Here is a 16,631-nt window from a genome sequence, read left to right as displayed (position 1 = left end):
CGTCCCCAAAATAAGAAGGATGTGGAGCAGTTGGAGCAACTCCAGAGGAGGTCACAGAGCTGCTCCAGGGCTGCAGCCCCTCTGCTCTGGAGCCAGGCTGGGAGAGCTGGGAATGTTCATCTGGAGAAGGGAAAGATCCAGGGAGAGCTCAGAGCCCCTTCCAGGGCCTAAAGGGGATCCAGGAGAGCTGGAGAGGGACTGGGGACAAGGGATGGAGGGACAGGACAAGAGGAAATGGCTTCAGATTGACAGAGAATAGATTTAGAATGGATATTGGGAAGGAATTCCTTGATCCCGACTGGGATTCCGAATTTGATGTCATCACCTTAAATTGTAAGGATGGGTCCCAGCAAAGCAGAACTCCTGGACTGAACCAGACACTGAATTCAGGCCAGCCAGCTGCCCTGAGATCCCATCACCTGTGTGCTAATGCTGATAACCTTCTGCTCACTGCATTGGTGATTTCGCCAGCCTTAATGCAAATCTGGTCTCAAATGCATCAAATAAAAGTAAATTAAAATCATATGATGAAAACAAAATAAAATAAAATATTTTTTAAAATAAAATAAAATATTAGAAAAGAAAAGAAAAGAAAAGAAAAGAAAAGAAAAGAAAAGAAAAGAAAAGAAAAGAAAAGAAAAGAAAAGAAAAGAATAAGCAAAGCAAAATAAAATAAGTAAAACAAAATAAAATAAGAAAAATGGTAAGGAAGAAAGAATTAAGCTCTTCACAAAGCAACTCACAACTGAATTGCTGACTTATGCAAATTAATCCTACCAGAACAATTTATTTTATTTCTCCAAAAAGGCAACAGAGATTTTTTTTTCCCCTTCATGCCATTTAGCTGAAGATTTCTATTTAAGTAAGCAAATAACTTTCTACTGCCTGCTCTCAATAGCTGAAACTGAGAAATAATAAGAGCAGGGAAGAATCTTGAGAAGAAAAGGTAAAATAAAATTGTGCCATGCCCAGGGACATGTCAGAACTCAGGATTTGCCCAATTATCCATGGAGTAACTTCCATTGAAAGTGACAGGAGCTACGCTCGGCTTCACACTGCAAAGGAGAGATAATTCTCCATGCTCTGGGCAGAAGGAGGGGTGATGGGAGCAGGTCTCGTTTCAGTTACTCAGGTCAGACCTTTGTTAAACTCACCTTGTGCTCCAGATATTCTTTATTTCAGCACTGGAGAGCTGGCAGGTTTTAAAGAAAAGTGCACGAAGGTAACGATTAAAATCAAAGGAAATTTCTTGCACTCCTAATGTGTCCTGAGGTTGCTTGGCTGCAGAAGGGCAATTCCAGAGCATGGCAAGTGCTTGAGGGGACTTTTGGCCTTTCAGTCATCATTTGCAAGAGCACCAGGGATGGATTGTGCGTGAATTAATAATTTGGATGTGCTAATTCCAGTTTTTACTGGGTTTAGTACCATTGCACTTGGAAATCACTGGTGATAAAGTGTACACAATCTGTGAGTAACACAGAGCAAAGAGGCGTGTCCTTCCTGGAGTATTTCCAACCTAAATCCAGTCAAAGATAAGAGAGAGAAAAGAGCCAGCTCAAGGATGGCACAAGACCACCCTAACCATGGAGTTAGGAGCAGAGGCAGCTTCACCTGGCCAGCTAGAGACAGCTGTGTGTGAACTTGGCACTCCAGGCTCCCTTACAGGGCAAAAGGGTCCAGGGATATTTCATTTTTATTGTTCTAGATGAAACATTTAACGTTGTTTAGCACACAGGTCATTTAGCTGGGTGAGCTGTGTGTGAGAAACACACAATTCTGCCCCTTGGTGCTAAGGAGAGCCTGTGGTGACCTCCTTAGGTACAGATGTCCACACTGTAGGTGGCTCAAGTGATCCCTGTTCCTTGCATTTCACCCCTGGAAGGTTTTTCTGGGCACTGCAACAGGAATATCAACGTGCTGGGAGCAGTTCCAGAGAGCTGATCTTGCATGGCCACAGGGAGGGAAAGCCAATGTTGCCAGTTTGGCATGTGAGGGTTGAAAATGTGAAATATTTTCCCACCCCTGAGGGAAGGCATCCCCTCAATCACTCAGGAGAGAGAGGGAGAACAGCCCTGACAAATGAGGCAGATTTAAAATAATCTGGTAATGAAATCAAGTAACCATTTGATCATGATTTCTGACAGCAACACCATTTCTTCTCTCCTCAGGTGCCCCCTCCGTGTTCATCACTGCCTGGACTATTGTCAGGATTTACTTTTTTGATGTTGGGTAAGCCTGTGCACTCCATTACCTTTCCTTTCTAAATCTGCTTTCCTCTATGGCCAAGGAAAGCCCTGCAGCCTTGGCAACCCAAAACCCAGCAGCAGTGGCACCTCTCCCCTGCCACCAAGAAACACTCCAAGGTCTCTCTGAAATGTCATTTTAGGCCAATCACTCCCCCTTTTTCCTTCCCAGTGCCTTGGTCAGGATATTTGCAGGGAATTTGTGAGCAGACCTTGATGGTTGCATTTGGCCCCGTGCTCAGAGCAGACAGAGCTTTGCACCCTGCAGAACTGACACTAAGCATGCAGCAGGGAATTTATAAACACACCCAATTCTCTCCCATAGGAAAAGGCTATTTTTTTTTTCTCAAGCAGATTTTAGAATCTGTTCTTCATTCCTTTTAAACTAGCAGCAGCCTTTGATATTTTGTATAAGAAGCAGATAGAATGCAGCTAAGAAAATGAGCAGACACCAGAGTTATCCAAGGACGTGTGCAAGTAAAGAGGATTTGATCCTGAAATTCTCATTCTTGCTTTTATTCAAGCGGATTGGAAAGGGTTTTATAGGAAAACACCCCAGAGAGATGCAGAATCAAGTGCTTATTCTGCCCTCAGTGTGCATTCCCTCACTTCTTGCATTGGCATCCTGGAGTTAAGTCCATTTTCTCCCATGCATTCTTCCCCTCCAAATGTGTCCTGATTTGCCCCTTTCTCACTACGAGAAGCAGCTCAGATTTCTCACTGCATTTTTGATTTATAGTCATGCCAGCACATTTCCTGAGGGCTGCTACTCACTTCCTTTATGGTTTCACTCTATCTGCATAAAACTGACCTTATTTACTCTGTTAATAAATAGCCTCTACAATGAGACAGGGACAGGAGGATTTAACCGTTCTGGATACCAGTTTTTCTTACTATATATTCCCATTCAGCTCCAAAAATTCTTAATAAAAATACAGAATTCTTTGCATTTTCTGGAGGCTTTAAAGCCCTACATTTTTGTGCTGAGTAAAACAGAGCATGAATTTACAGAATATATTAATACCTAACACAGATTTTTTTTTCATTACCTGCAGAGAAAAATTACAGGAAATTAATCCAGATTAAATAAACCCTAATTAGGTAAGATTGGTTAAACAACACTAAGACTTTATTTAAACATTCTAACTCCAAGTGAAAGTGACCTTTATTCAGACTGTCTCAATTTATTTCAAAAATGAAGTGCACTAGACATAATTAGGGCCACTTTAATTTTAAATGAAAGAGCAGGATACACCTAACTGGAAGCATCTGTATGTGAGAAATTTGCTTCATTTCCCTGTAGAGTTAGGGCAGATTTAGTCAGTGTAACCCATGGAGTGCAGTTTTTATCATCCTAAAGTTTGATGCTTAAAATAGGTCTTAAGAACTGTGCCCTAAAAGTGCCTCTCTTCATCTCCTACTGCCTTCCCTGCCAACATTTGGAATTAGAGGAGCTGAATCTGGGTGAAATCGTCTGCAGTAGGCTCCACTAATCTATTCTTACACTAAAGCAGCCCAATTTCCATGAATGCTTTCCTAAAAATGCACCTTCTATCACCTGACTGTGCAGATAAATGTGTCCCAAGCAATATCAGTCATTCCCACATCAGTCCTGTCCTCTCGTTTCCTCGTTGGCTTTAGAATGCAGCCCCGGGTGAGGGGTGGTGTGTGCAGACAGCTCTGGCTTCAGGATTAAATAAATCCCACCCTGGACCCTGGGGACTTTTCTAACTCCATGCATAGCTCAGGTGCAGCTTGCTGGATTTAGTGGCACTAACCCCACCACTGGCTGGGATTTTTTTCAGAAGGATGTGATGGGGTTTTCTTCTGCTGGTGGCAATTTTTTTCTGCTGGCGCCAATTGCTCTGTGCTTATCAAACCCCCTCCATCCAGGATGGTGGAGAACACTGGAGCCCTGGTGAATCTTTTCATAGATTTTGATAGATTTTCATAGAATTTCCCTGCAGCAGAGCTCAGTGTAGGAGAAATTAAGAAAATCATCATCCTCCCCCATGTTCACTCTGCTTAACATCCTCCAGCCCATTCCATGGCTAAGGGAAAAAAAAAAAAGGCGTTAAATCTGGGATATTTGGTACCTACCAGTGCTCACAGCCACTGCAAAGCAAGTTTTGGCCATTCCCAGTCCATTCACATTCAGTTTAGTCCTCTTCACACAACCCAGCCTAGCAAAACGTAGCTTTTAGGGAAAGCTGAGAAGCTTACAGACCTGCTTGCTTGCTGTGCTTGATGTTTTAAGTCTGGCTTTGTTTCTTTTTAGGTGCTGGGAGGAAATAGTGGAATCCCCATTCTGGTGGATCATTAAAACTCCTATTTTGGTGTCTATTTTGGTAAAGTATCAGCACGTTCTGCTGGCTGCAAAGCCATCTTTAGTCCTGTCTGGGGAGGGGGTGAAGGGGTGTTGAGACGCGTCCTGTAAATGTCCATGGAAAATGCACTGCCAGGTAAAATCCCACTGTGCACTGAACATTTGCTTTAAGATGAGGAAATTCCTCCTCCAGATAAACCCCCTCACCCTGCAGCACTGACCACGGGAGGAGTTTCAGTGACCAGGCCACCAGGGTGGAGCTCACTTGATGTAGCTTTGACCACCTCCATCTCCTTGTTGGGGTGGCCATGGGAGATGGAGGAAGGTGGTTGGACATCCAGGAAAGGCTCATTTTGCCTCAGGAAGCAGTGGGTGCCTGAATTCCATCAGATGACCCATGCTAGAGGTGGTTTTGTTTCTCTGAGCTGACCAGGATGACTTGTTCAGTTGTAGATGTCAGCAGTACAAATTAACATCAGTCCTACCATGAATTCCCTCAGGAAGTACATGAATTCCCTCAGGAGTTTGCCTCTTGCATGCAGTACAGATTTGCATTCCAGCTGTGTCTTTTTGGAGACATTTCTAGAGGAGTTTGGCTAATTTACAGAAAAATCAACAGAAGTGTTTTATTTTAATTCTCTGGATATGATCAATCCTGACCATAGCAACCAGAACACTTCTCAGGAGCTCTGGGTCCTTCCACCCTTGTTGAACATTGCTCTGTTGGGCATGGATCCAAACCTTAAAATCAAATGAACTGGAGTTAAACTTAATTTTGGGTTTTCTTAAATGAAGTCAAGGATGTGGGAAGGAAAGCAAAAAAAAAAAAAAAATCAAATCAATTATTATTCCATGTACATTATGACTTTTACAAGAAGACTTTTTTTTTTTTTTTTTCCTGTGGCATTTATCATGCAGGGATTCCAGACTGAAAGTTTCAATAATGACATCTTGCTCTGTTTACCTCACTGGAAAGAAATATAGTACTTAGATGACACATCTCCAAATATTTATATCATCCTGGAAAGCTATAGATAGTATTTTCCCATTCCTGAGATAAGCTTTCAGTCAAAAAACACACCCTTTTATTCTCCTCAGATCAATGGGTCTGTATTTTCTGTTGGCCAATAAATCTTTTCCTCATTGCCAAACAGAATTTACCCAGCAGTTCCTGATTTTCCTTCAGCAGATATCCTATAAATCTGTCCTAAAGGAAGGGCATGATGGCCACTGGCTGATGAACAGCAGGTTTCTCCGGGGGGTAATGCAGCATTTCCTCCAAATCCATGGGAATACAGCTGGTATCTCAGTGTAAGGAAGAAATACATAGACAAGATCTATAAGATCTTTAAGGTACATGAGATATATCTTGTGTACAAGGTGTTAAGCACTGGAACACATTGATTACCTCTGGTTATACTCTAGGGATAAAAAAATCATCTAAACAACTTCTCCAATATCCTGATTCCTGTATCTTCTGCCATGGAATTCCAAGGTTATACCGAGCCCACATGTTACACTCCACTCTGTGTTTGCTCTTGATCACTCCAAGCCAACACAGTCAGAATTTATTAATTTATTAATTGCTCCATTCTTGCCTTCCTTGCAGCAGCTTGTGCGTTATCAATGCTTATTAATGTAGTTGATCTAGATAATGCTCATTTGGACTAATAAATTTCACTTCCCACCAAATCAGACGCATAAACCATTTTTTTGAGGAAATAAATACAAACAGAAACTATGAAAATCTGCTCAGGATAGGTAAGAAGTGATTAAGCAATGCATTATAACCAAGAAATGCAATGGATATCCAATCACTCATAGGCTTTGAAAAAAAGAGTGTCTATTTGAGAGATGGGCTTCAGTCTGTTTCATTAATCTGTTGTTGTGATAAGTGTAGGAATTGCTGGAAGAAATCTTATCATCTATTTTTACAGGGATAAAAATAAAAATTTTAAAAAAATCTATTTTTTTTATTGGTTTAACACAGTCCCTTCCAGCTGCTGAGCCCCTAAAAATGAGAATCATTTGCACATTCACTGACCATGAAAGGATAAAGAAAGGGGTTGTGCGCCAAACTAAAAGTGAACTAAGTCCCCAGGAATGTGTCATTGCTTTTCTGCTGTCTGTGTTGCATGAGTAACAGGATGAGTCAACAGAGAGGACCTTGAAAGAAGCAGATTTGCATTCAATTCATGCCATCAGGACATTCCCATTCCTAGCTCTACACCCTTGCTGTTAAATAAGGTTCACAATGCTTGAGTACATTGGTAGAGCACTGTGAGATTTTGGGGTGAAAAGAACCACCTAAAATCTGGGTATCAGCCAGATTTCTCTGGTCAAACATGCCAGGAAGGAACGTTCCCTGCTGCTTTGGTGAGGCCTATCCCTTGCTGCACAAGACAGAACATGGCCAATATGATGGCTTGGAGTGGCTGCCTGAAACAGAGGCTAGACAAGATTAAGAGAATAAAAGTGGGTATAAATTAAAGGCCTTCAATAGGTTCAGCTTGGGCAGTCAGAAACCTCCAAGAGTGGCTACACCCAGGATGGAAGATGGTCACGAGTTTTTCATACAGTTACAAGTTTGGTCCATTTACATACCAAAGGGCTAAACTGATGCCTTAAGCAGCTGGAACAGAGGCTGGGCAGAGTTAAGGGGAATAAAGAGGACATTTACTGAAAAGCCTTCAAAGGCCACACCCTGGCAGTACCAGAGCCACAGTCGTGGCTCTGCCCAGATGGCTCCAAGATGGAAACAAAAGAGGGCTTGGTCACAAGATCTCACGTTATTATAAGTTCTGCTCCATTTGCATATTGGAATTAATTGTCCAACCACGGCTCCAACCCATGAAGTGCCATCCTCCATTTTTTTCTCTCTTCGGCCCATCTTGTTTTTCCTCTTGGGCCTGAGATTTGGATCATGTGTCCTTGGTCCTCAGCTGGAGAAGGAATTGTTTTGTCTCCCTGCTCTGTGAAGAGAGCTCAGCATCCCCTTATATGAAACCCAGATACACACACTAAAGTAGCTCAGAATCTGAGAAAAAAAAAAATAAAAAAGCTAAAACCTGAGGCATCAAATCCTCCAATTACAGCTTCAGGTAATGAAGTCATATACCCCCAGTTTGTTCACTTTTGTTTATACTTTTCAGGGCCTGAGACAGTCAGGTGTCCTTGAGTTTCAGGCCCAGAGAGGAATTGTTTTGTCTGAATACAGCGGGAGAACAGCAGCTGACAGGCTATGGAGTTTCAGAGCTGTACCCTAAAGCAGTACAGGATCTGAGAAACATAAAAGCTAAATCCTACGGCATCAAATAGGCCAGCTGGAGTGGATCCTGCTTCGTGTTTTGGTTTGGTTTCCCTGGCTCACCACGCTCAGCAGCCGGTCCCATGCCACCGCCTCGCGAGCCGCCGGGCGCCGCGGCTCCCTCCCGCGCGCGCAGCAGGACGTCGTGCGGAGCTGTGCTCGATGGGCTTGACATCATCATACTTGGGATGTATGACACGAAGTCCCAAGCAGGCTGATGTCAGGCCCAAGATGCCATCCTGTGTCGGTTTCCCCTGTGCTCCCCGCCCCCCCCGAGCGGGGTTCTCTCCGCTCATGGCTTGTTAAACGGCAGCTCCTTCCATGGCAAAAACCATTCCAGTGAGAGGAATTCCCCTCTAGCGGTGGGCTCTTTTCCCTGGAGAAAAATGCTGATGTTTTACCCCTCTCTTCCCATCTCCACAGGTGAACTTCATCCTCTTCATCTGCATCATCCGTATCTTAGTCCAGAAGCTGCATTCCCCAGATGTTGGGCACAACGAAACCAGCCAATATTCGTAAGTCCCAGACTTTTCCAAGCCTATCCTGTGTTTTTTGGGAAACTGGCCAGGCTGCTTGATAGTTCGTTATTGCGTCTTGTTTCATGATTACGTCTGTCTGCACTGATCAAAATCAATTAATTTTAATTGCTTAAAGCAGATTAGAAATCAGGAAATGGAGCATTTGCTAAAAGAGCTGGGCAGGTTTTATGGCAGTTTGTGGCAGGTGAGAGGGATTTCTTCCGGGATTAATGATGAAGAAATTAGAGTAATAATAATGATCATGAAACCAAATATAATTTTTCTTTGATCATTTAATATTTATTGGATTCTGAAGGCAGAAGGACCCTGATGGAAAACAAAAAGTTGCTCTCAGTGTACAGGCTTTATTCCCTGACCCTCAGTTTTAAAGGAGAGATCTAGAAAAATACCATTCAGTAGGATCTATAACAAATTTTCCTCATCCTAAAAGAGATCTCTAAACAAGATTGGATTAACTCAATACATTTCTCTGCTCTGTTGAGAAGGATCACTGACTTAGAAGTTTTACTTGACTTAATACTTTTATTCCAGGGATATGAGGTTGACCTTAATGGGGCTTTATATATAATTAACAACATGCCAGAGAGATCAACATCTCTCAGTGGCCAAGGCTGGTCTTAGCTGCAGTATTTTAAGAGTGAAAGAAATGTCTATCTGCATAGATTTATTCTGGCTTCAATGCAAATAAAATAAAAGTCCAGACCGGGTTATTTTTGACTCTTCCCACTGTTCTGGCTCCGCATTTCAGCTATCCTGGATATTTAGTAAATGTTTCCTAGAAAAGAATTAAATGAAAAGAGTCTAGTGTCTGCATGGTCACTGCTTGTAAATCTTTGTCTTTGGAGGGAGGTGTGCTTTTGGGTACCCTGAAAAATCTCACTTCATCTTCCTGCAGGATGGAAAAAAGTAACAATATGTTCCTTAAATCCTGCCCAGCCATGGCACTGAGACTTTCTCTCTGGTGATGGTGAATTATTCATTTCATCTACCTCGAGAGATTCTCAGATTTATGAAAGGAAATGCCAGGTTTTGACCTTAATTTTCCTGGCAGCAGCCAAAGCCAATTACCTATTTTTCTGTCATCACAAGGCACCTGCATTACCAGACCCTGTGCTTTCTACCACCTGCCCTTCTGGTTTTCCAACTGGGAATTTTATCTTTGCCCACCAGCTTTGCAGCAGGTGCACAGATTAAATCAGCATATTTAAATACGTTCTAGAACTGAGCAGCGTCCTGGCACTGCTGGCTCCTGTTCACCTCAGCACAAGTGCTGCCAACGTGCACCTGATGAGTTATGCCCAGATTACCTCAGAGGTCATGCTGGGCTTTGGGCTCAGGACACATTTTCCAGGGAGGTGGAGCAGTCAAGAAAGCCCTTTTTGTCTTGTAAACAAACGTAGGGCATGTTGGTAAAACACAGATTTCCCCTCACTGACCTGCTCAACGGGGGGTTCTGCTGAAGGACAACCGATCCTGACATCTACAGATCCTCACCTTCCTTCACCACCTGGAAAGATGGCTCAGTTCCACTGGAGATTGAATCACTTCACAAAAGCATAGAATCCTGCAACATTTTGGGTTGGGAGGGACCTTAAAGCTCATCCAGTTCCAACCCCCTGCCATGGGCAGGGACACCTTCCACTGTCCCAGGATGCTCAGAGCTCCTTCCAACCTGGCCCTAAAATTTTAGGTTTCCAAGCCACGTGAGGTGCTTTAGGACACTTCCAATGCTTTCACGGGCCTGTCAGACAGGACATAGGACCTATGGGACACTTGTCCCCTTGTACAGTAGCACCTGGTGACCAGCCACATCTGGCTGGGACATCTGGAAAACTCTGTTGACTGAATTCACGGCAGTAGGTACAAGACATCACACTTTCCTGTGGAAACAAATATTAATTGTCTGAAACTGAAGGCTGGACCCCACCAAGGCAAGTTCTCAGCGTGGTCCTAAGATTTTTACTTTTAGACAGTAATCTGTGGAGGCTTCTGGGGTTTGACTGCAGGACCCAATAGTTCTTAGCAGAAAACTGCTGCTGAAATGTTGAGGGAGCTGGGGGTGTTTAGCCTGGAGAAGAGGAGGCTCATGGTGACCCTATTGCCCTCCACAACTCCCTGAAAGGAGGTTGGAGCCAGATGGGGACTGGGCTCTTCTCCCAGGCAACAAGTGACAGGATGAGAGGAAATGGTCTCAAGTTGTGCCTGGAGATGTTCAGGTTGGACATCAGGAGGAATTTCTTCACCAAAAGGGTTGTGAAGCATTGGAAGGGGCTGCCCAGGGAGGTTTGTGCTCTCCATCCCTGGAGGTGTCCAAGGAAGGCCTGGACGTGGCACTCAGTGCTCTGGGCTGGGGACAAGGTGGGCATCAGGCACAGCTTGGACTCGATGGTCTGGGAGGTCTTTCCCAGCCAAATGCCTCTGTGATTCTGTGTGAATTCCTCCTGCCAAATCTGAGACAAATCTGTTTTAAACTAACAGCATCCTGGATATCTCATTTGCATTTCTCCCTCCTTCTCATGTGTATTTTATATTGTTTATTTTCTACATACACAGCCTGCTGACGTGCTGACAGCATTGTTCAATTCCAAAAGGTCTGAGCTTAGCTGCAGGCTGGAAGCTCAGGTGTGCTGCTGACTCCCTCATTAATGCTGCAGACAGGGAACTGGGCTTTCATCTACAGGAAGCTCTAAAAACAAGTCTCCCAAAACAGTTTTGTGGAAATGACAGGGACATGTGCAAGAATGGGACAGCAATATTTCAGGCAAATAGAATTTGTCTTCTGCAACAAAAAACTTGAGCAAAATTCATCTCTCCATTCTGTCCACGTCTGTGGATCAATATTGTCATTAAAGTCCTCTGAGTAACTTTTCCATTATGATTTCAGGGAGCGTGACTGAAATGTTGGTTCACTCTTGCCCACTCCCAAGGACAGGAGCAGGTTCCATGCAGGTTAATGGACACGTGTTCTCCCAAAATTACCTGTCACCACGTGTACCTGCCAGAGAGGGGAGGTCGGGGGTGTGCTGGGAATCAGAGTAATGAGGGTTTGAGAATCCATGGTTTCCAGCAGATTTAACCAGCTTTAGACAGACAATCCTCCAAGCAGTTCTGCTTCCACAGCCAGGTTTGAGCTTCCTGGGAGCAATTACACTGGGACTGGGTGATGATTTTCCTGAGTGCACTGTTTAGGTGGTGGAGTCTTTTAAACATCACAGAGCCCTTGCCTTGATGCCAAAATAAAATCTAAAACTCAGTATCTGGTGAAGCTCAGTGTTGGGAGCAAGAGACTTGTGTGAGGTGTGCAAGTTGGAGGAGGGAGCTCAGATTTTGTCATTAATGTCCTTTTCATCACCACAGTCCAGCCAGGAGGGAAAATATTGTCATTAAGGCCCCAGTGTTGTCTGCAATGATAAGATAAAATTTTCTAATCCACTGGAGGTTGCAAACAGCATGTCTGTCCCTGCAGGACACAAAGGTAGCCCCACATCTCCTTCTCTAGGCTGATGTTCCTCAGAGAGGGGGGAGAGAGGAGAGATCTCTGCAAAGCCATTGCTGATATTCGCTGAACTGCTTGGGAAATGAGTGACTTCCCACTTCCCACACAGCTGGGGGGATTAGGGCTTGGTAATGCCAGCATGGGTCCCACTGGCCAGAGCTGCTTCTGGAGTGAGGAACAGGGAACACTGACACTCACCAGAGACAGTGACAGTCCTGTGGCAGAGCAAGGCACCGAAAAAGCCTCAGATTTTGGATCCCTGTGAGCAAGGATGTGCCTGCTAGTGAGGGAGGTGGGAAAGGCGAACTCCTGTAAAGTTCCTCATCTTCCTGCAGGCTCTCATTTTGCCTGGGATGAGCCACAGCCTCCAATCACAGCCTTAATGTTGAGCTGTCTGTGGGCCAGGCCCAGGGAGAGCTACAGAGGAGCTCTGGGAGGCACAGGGATGAGCATCCTCTGCACAAAGCTGCCACATCAGCCTCCCAGTGGGCTCCTGCAGGTGGCAAATAAATGAAGATGGTCTGAGAGGTCTGAGCCCGAGGAGGTTTTGGAGGTTGCAGGTGGAAAAAATGAATATTTCCTACATCCCAGCCTTAGCTTTATTTCCTCCAGGAGCCTCTGAAAGAGGGGGAGATGTCAGAGGATACGAGTGACCAAGGGAGACAAAACCCCCACAAGCATCCTTAGACCCTTGATTTCATTTTCTTTCTGCCAGCTACTTTTTAATAATGATTAGATCCAATACATTATCATCTCTTCCTAATTAGACCCCTGATTACCCAGCATGATGCCATTAAGCACTAATACTGTTCATCCCCCTCCTTTGGAGACATTCATTGTGCAGTAGCCTGTCATTATTCTGAGCTAAACATACCATTTCTCTCCCAGAAGCTGTAATTTTCAGAAATCCCAGGCAAACAAAGACATTGCTAGATGATGATTTAGCTTGTGGAGATGAAAAAAAGATTTCTGGTGGGAGGGGAAGAAGAGAGGAGGGAGAAAGAAATACCTCCAGTGGAGCTACTGGGAATAAAAATGTCACATTTTATGGTGCCACCAGGTCTGAAATCACCAGCCATCTGCAGTCTGTGGGACAAGGAGAAATAATAAATTTTCAGGGTTTATTTCAGGGTTCAGCTGCAGGATTCCTCAGCCTCTCACCCTCTTCCCTCTCCCCTCGTGGCTCATGTTTGTCTTTCCAACAGGAGGCTGGCCAAGTCCACTCTGCTGCTGATCCCTCTCTTTGGCATTCACTACATCATGTTTGCTTTCTTCCCCGACAATTTCAAAGCAGAAGTGAAGCTGGTCTTTGAGCTCGTGGTTGGGTCATTCCAGGTAAGCCACCATTTGGGTCACCAGGTCTGTCACTCGGTCTGTCACCAGGGAGAAATGCAATGAGCTGGACATGGGTTTTTCCTGGACATGCCCCATACTGCTCTTGTACCTTTGTGGAGAATCTACTCACTCCAGCCTGGCCAGGATGAAAGATAAATTTATAAATAATAAAGCACTGGAATTGTCTTCCCAGGGAGGTGGTTGAGTCACCATCTCTGGATGTGTTTAAAAAAAGACTGGACATGGCACTTGGTGCTATAGTCTAGTTGAGGTGTTAGGACATAGGTTGGACTTGATGATCTTAGAGGTCTCTTCCAACCTCATTATTCTCTGATTCTGTGATATTTTGCCTTCCAGAAGGAGATTCTCTTCCCTCATTTTAGGAAATGAAAAGAAAATGCTCCTCTGTACATTGGTGTCTCTGTGTTTTTTCATACTTAAGGGAGAAAAAGAAGCACCTCAGTTTCAGTTTTTGCATTATTGACGTGTCCAAGGCCAGGGTGGATAGGGCTTTGAGCAGCAAGTTTCATTCAGCAGTGAATGATTAACATTCCTGACTGCATCACCATCACTGCACATCTGGAAGCATTCAAAAATTGTGCAGATGTGGCACTTGGAGACATGGGTTAGTGGTGGACTTGGATGGGCTTGATGGCCTTAGAGGTCTTTTCCAACCTGAACACTTCTGTGGTTGTGTGATCTCTCCTTTGGGAGCTGAATGGATCTACACTCTCTCCTTGTCTGTAGTGCTAAAATCCTGTTTTCTCCTTTCCCCAGGGATTTGTGGTGGCTGTTCTGTACTGCTTTCTCAATGGAGAGGTAAGACCAGACCATCAGGGTTTTTTGGGTTAATGTTTGCAGCTAGGACAAAATGAATGCATGTGGAGAGTGGATTGAGAAGTGTCCCATTCCTGATCCCGGTGTTACAATATTGGGGGGAAGCATCCAAATCACATCTCTCTCTCTCCAGGAAAATAATTCAACCATTTGCCTGACAGTTTTCAGCACAATTAATAAAAACAATCAATAAACACATCAGGACCTGTGCTTGCACTGTAGCCCATCCTCTCCCCATGAGACAGCATCAGCAGAACTCCTGTGTGAACATGCACAATCCCTGATCCCAAAGCACCACCTTCAGCAGGGCAGGATAAATCCCATCCAATCCCTGTTCATGCTTAGTGCCTCCAGGAATCCTCCCCAGGATCACACCCACAGCCAAAACCAGCACAGGCATTGGTGTGACTGCACAGAGCAGTGCAGGTGAACGTGTTTCTGCCTTGCAGGAATAATATTGACTTTCTCACATTTTAGTCCTGGCATTCTCATCCTGGCATTGTGCTGTTCCTGTGTTTATCCCAGAGCATTTCAGACACAGCTGTTTCATCTAATTCATGCTGTTACCTAAAAATTTGCACTGGAGGGCTGCAGGAGGGGACAAGGACAGTGGCCAGGTTTGTTCAGGATTTGAACTGGGATGCCATAAACCAGGTTATTTCTGTAAACACTCTGAGCACCAGCAAGCAGCTTCTGTCAAAAAAAGCACAGCTGCATTGACAGCTTTACAAACAAGCTGTAGTTCAATCATTTCTATTTGGACCAAAAAGAGGGCAGTGAAAAGGAAAGCGTCTTAATTATACTCACCAAGTGTTGTCATTGAAGTTAAGTAGTCTGGCACCTTGACTGTGTCAATAAGAATTTTCTTTCTGATGAAGCTCAGGGATTTCTGCTCCAGTAATTTACTGACTGGAGTGTCCCCTTTATGTGGTTGAAAGTTCTGGCCAAGCCATGTTTAGTGGCCTTTATAAAGTAATTCTTGGCCCCGTGGTGGGTGGGTTACCCAAGGCTGCTCACATAACCAGGTCAGAATAGGCTGGGGATGGTGTGGCTGGACAGTGCCCAGGCACAAAGGGACCTGGGGGTTCTGCTCAACAGTGACTGGACACGAGCCAGCAGCGGGCCCTGGTGGCCAAAGGCCAGTGACTCCTGGCCTGGATCAGGAGCGGTGTGGCCAGCAGGAGCAGGGAGGTCATTCTGCCCCATACCTGGCACAGGTGAGGGCACACCTCGAGTGCCGTGCCCAGCTCTGGCCCCTCGGTTTGGGAAGGACGTTGGGACACTCGAGCGCGTCCAGAGGAGGCAACGAGGCTGGAGAGGGGCTGGGAACACAAACCCTGTGAGGAATGGCTGAGGGAGCTGGGGGTGCTCAGCCTGGAGAAAAGGAGACTCAGGGCTGACCTCAGCACTCTCCACAGCTCCTGAAAGGTGGCTGTGCTCAGCTGGGCTTGGGCTCTTTCTCCAGGAACTGACAGAACCAGAGCACACAGCCTCAAGCTGCACCAAGGGAAGTTTAGGTTGGATATCAGGAAAAAAGTTTTTCACAGAAAGGTGATAAAGTTCTGGAATGGCTGCCCAGGGAGGTGGTGCAGTCCCCATCCCTGGGTGTGTTTAACAAAGGCTGGATGTGGCACTGGGTGCCAGGGTTGAGTTGAGGTGTTGGGGCTGGGTTGGACTCGATGATCTTGAAGGTCTCTTCCAATCTGGTCATTCTGGGAATTCTGTGAACAACATCCAGTGATGCCCTGTGCTGCCTTTTCTGTCTTTCCCATGCCCAGGTGCAAGCTGAGCTCAAGAGGAAGTGGCGGAGGTGGCACCTGGAGCGGTTCCTGGGCTCGGACATGAAGTACCACCACCCTTCCCTGGGCAGCAACGGCACCAACTTCAGCACCCAGATCTCCATGCTGACCAAGTGCTCGCCAAAGACGCGCCGCTGCTCCAGCTTCCAGGCCGAGTTCTCCCTGGTGTGAGAGGCTCCCCAGGCACTGAGCATCCAAAACTGAGGCACGAGGATCCCCGGGAATCAATGATCCCATGACAAAACCCTGTGAAATGACCTGCTCCACATGAGCCAACAGAGGACACACAACTGGAAAAGCCGCTGGCATCCAGGATGGGATTGGACAAGTCAAGAGGCAGAGAAACACTTTTGTTCTCCCTCTTTTCAGGCCTTTCACTCTTCAGTTTCAAGCCCTCAGATGTTGATAACTCTGAGGAATTGTTCAAGTTGCTTGAGGACAGCCTGGGAGATGCTGGTGTGTCATAAATAATGAAGCACTGGGGGTAAGGGAGGGAGAACCTCAGTCCTCGGTGGCTTTACCAGAACTGGCATCTCTGAAACAGACAAATTGCACTTTTTTTTTTTTTCTTTTTTTTTTTTTTTTTTTTTTTTTTTAATGAGCCAGTAAAGGAGAGACAGAGGCAGGAAGCAGGAAAAAAAAATGCCAAATATATGAATGTGCCAAAATTCCTGTGGATAAGAGGTGATGATACAGCACCAAAGACGGTGTTGGGGACACAGGGAGAAGGGACAGGAGGAACGTGAGCA

At 45.2% G+C, this 16,631-nt stretch overlaps 1 protein-coding gene across 1 annotated transcript in view; it reads left to right on the top strand.

The window, feature by feature from the left end:
• Positions 1-16,431, top strand: part of VIPR1 (vasoactive intestinal peptide receptor 1) — a 100,759-nt gene extending 84,328 nt beyond the window's left edge. The window contains exons 8-13 of the mRNA XM_053943370.1: positions 2,169-2,229; positions 4,522-4,591; positions 8,300-8,391; positions 13,117-13,246; positions 14,024-14,065; positions 15,862-16,431. Coding sequence (XP_053799345.1) covers positions 2,169-2,229; positions 4,522-4,591; positions 8,300-8,391; positions 13,117-13,246; positions 14,024-14,065; positions 15,862-16,053 — 587 coding nt within the window. The 3' untranslated portion in view covers positions 16,054-16,431. The remainder of the gene's footprint in view (positions 1-2,168; positions 2,230-4,521; positions 4,592-8,299; positions 8,392-13,116; positions 13,247-14,023; positions 14,066-15,861) is intronic.
• The last annotated feature ends 200 nt before the right edge of the window (positions 16,432-16,631 follow it).

This window comes from Vidua chalybeata, chromosome 1 (genome assembly GCF_026979565.1).
Source record: "Vidua chalybeata isolate OUT-0048 chromosome 1, bVidCha1 merged haplotype, whole genome shotgun sequence".
Taxonomy (NCBI): domain Eukaryota; kingdom Metazoa; phylum Chordata; class Aves; order Passeriformes; family Viduidae; genus Vidua; species Vidua chalybeata.
Note: the sequence above shows the minus strand (reverse complement) of the source record. Positions and strands in the feature narration are given on the sequence as shown.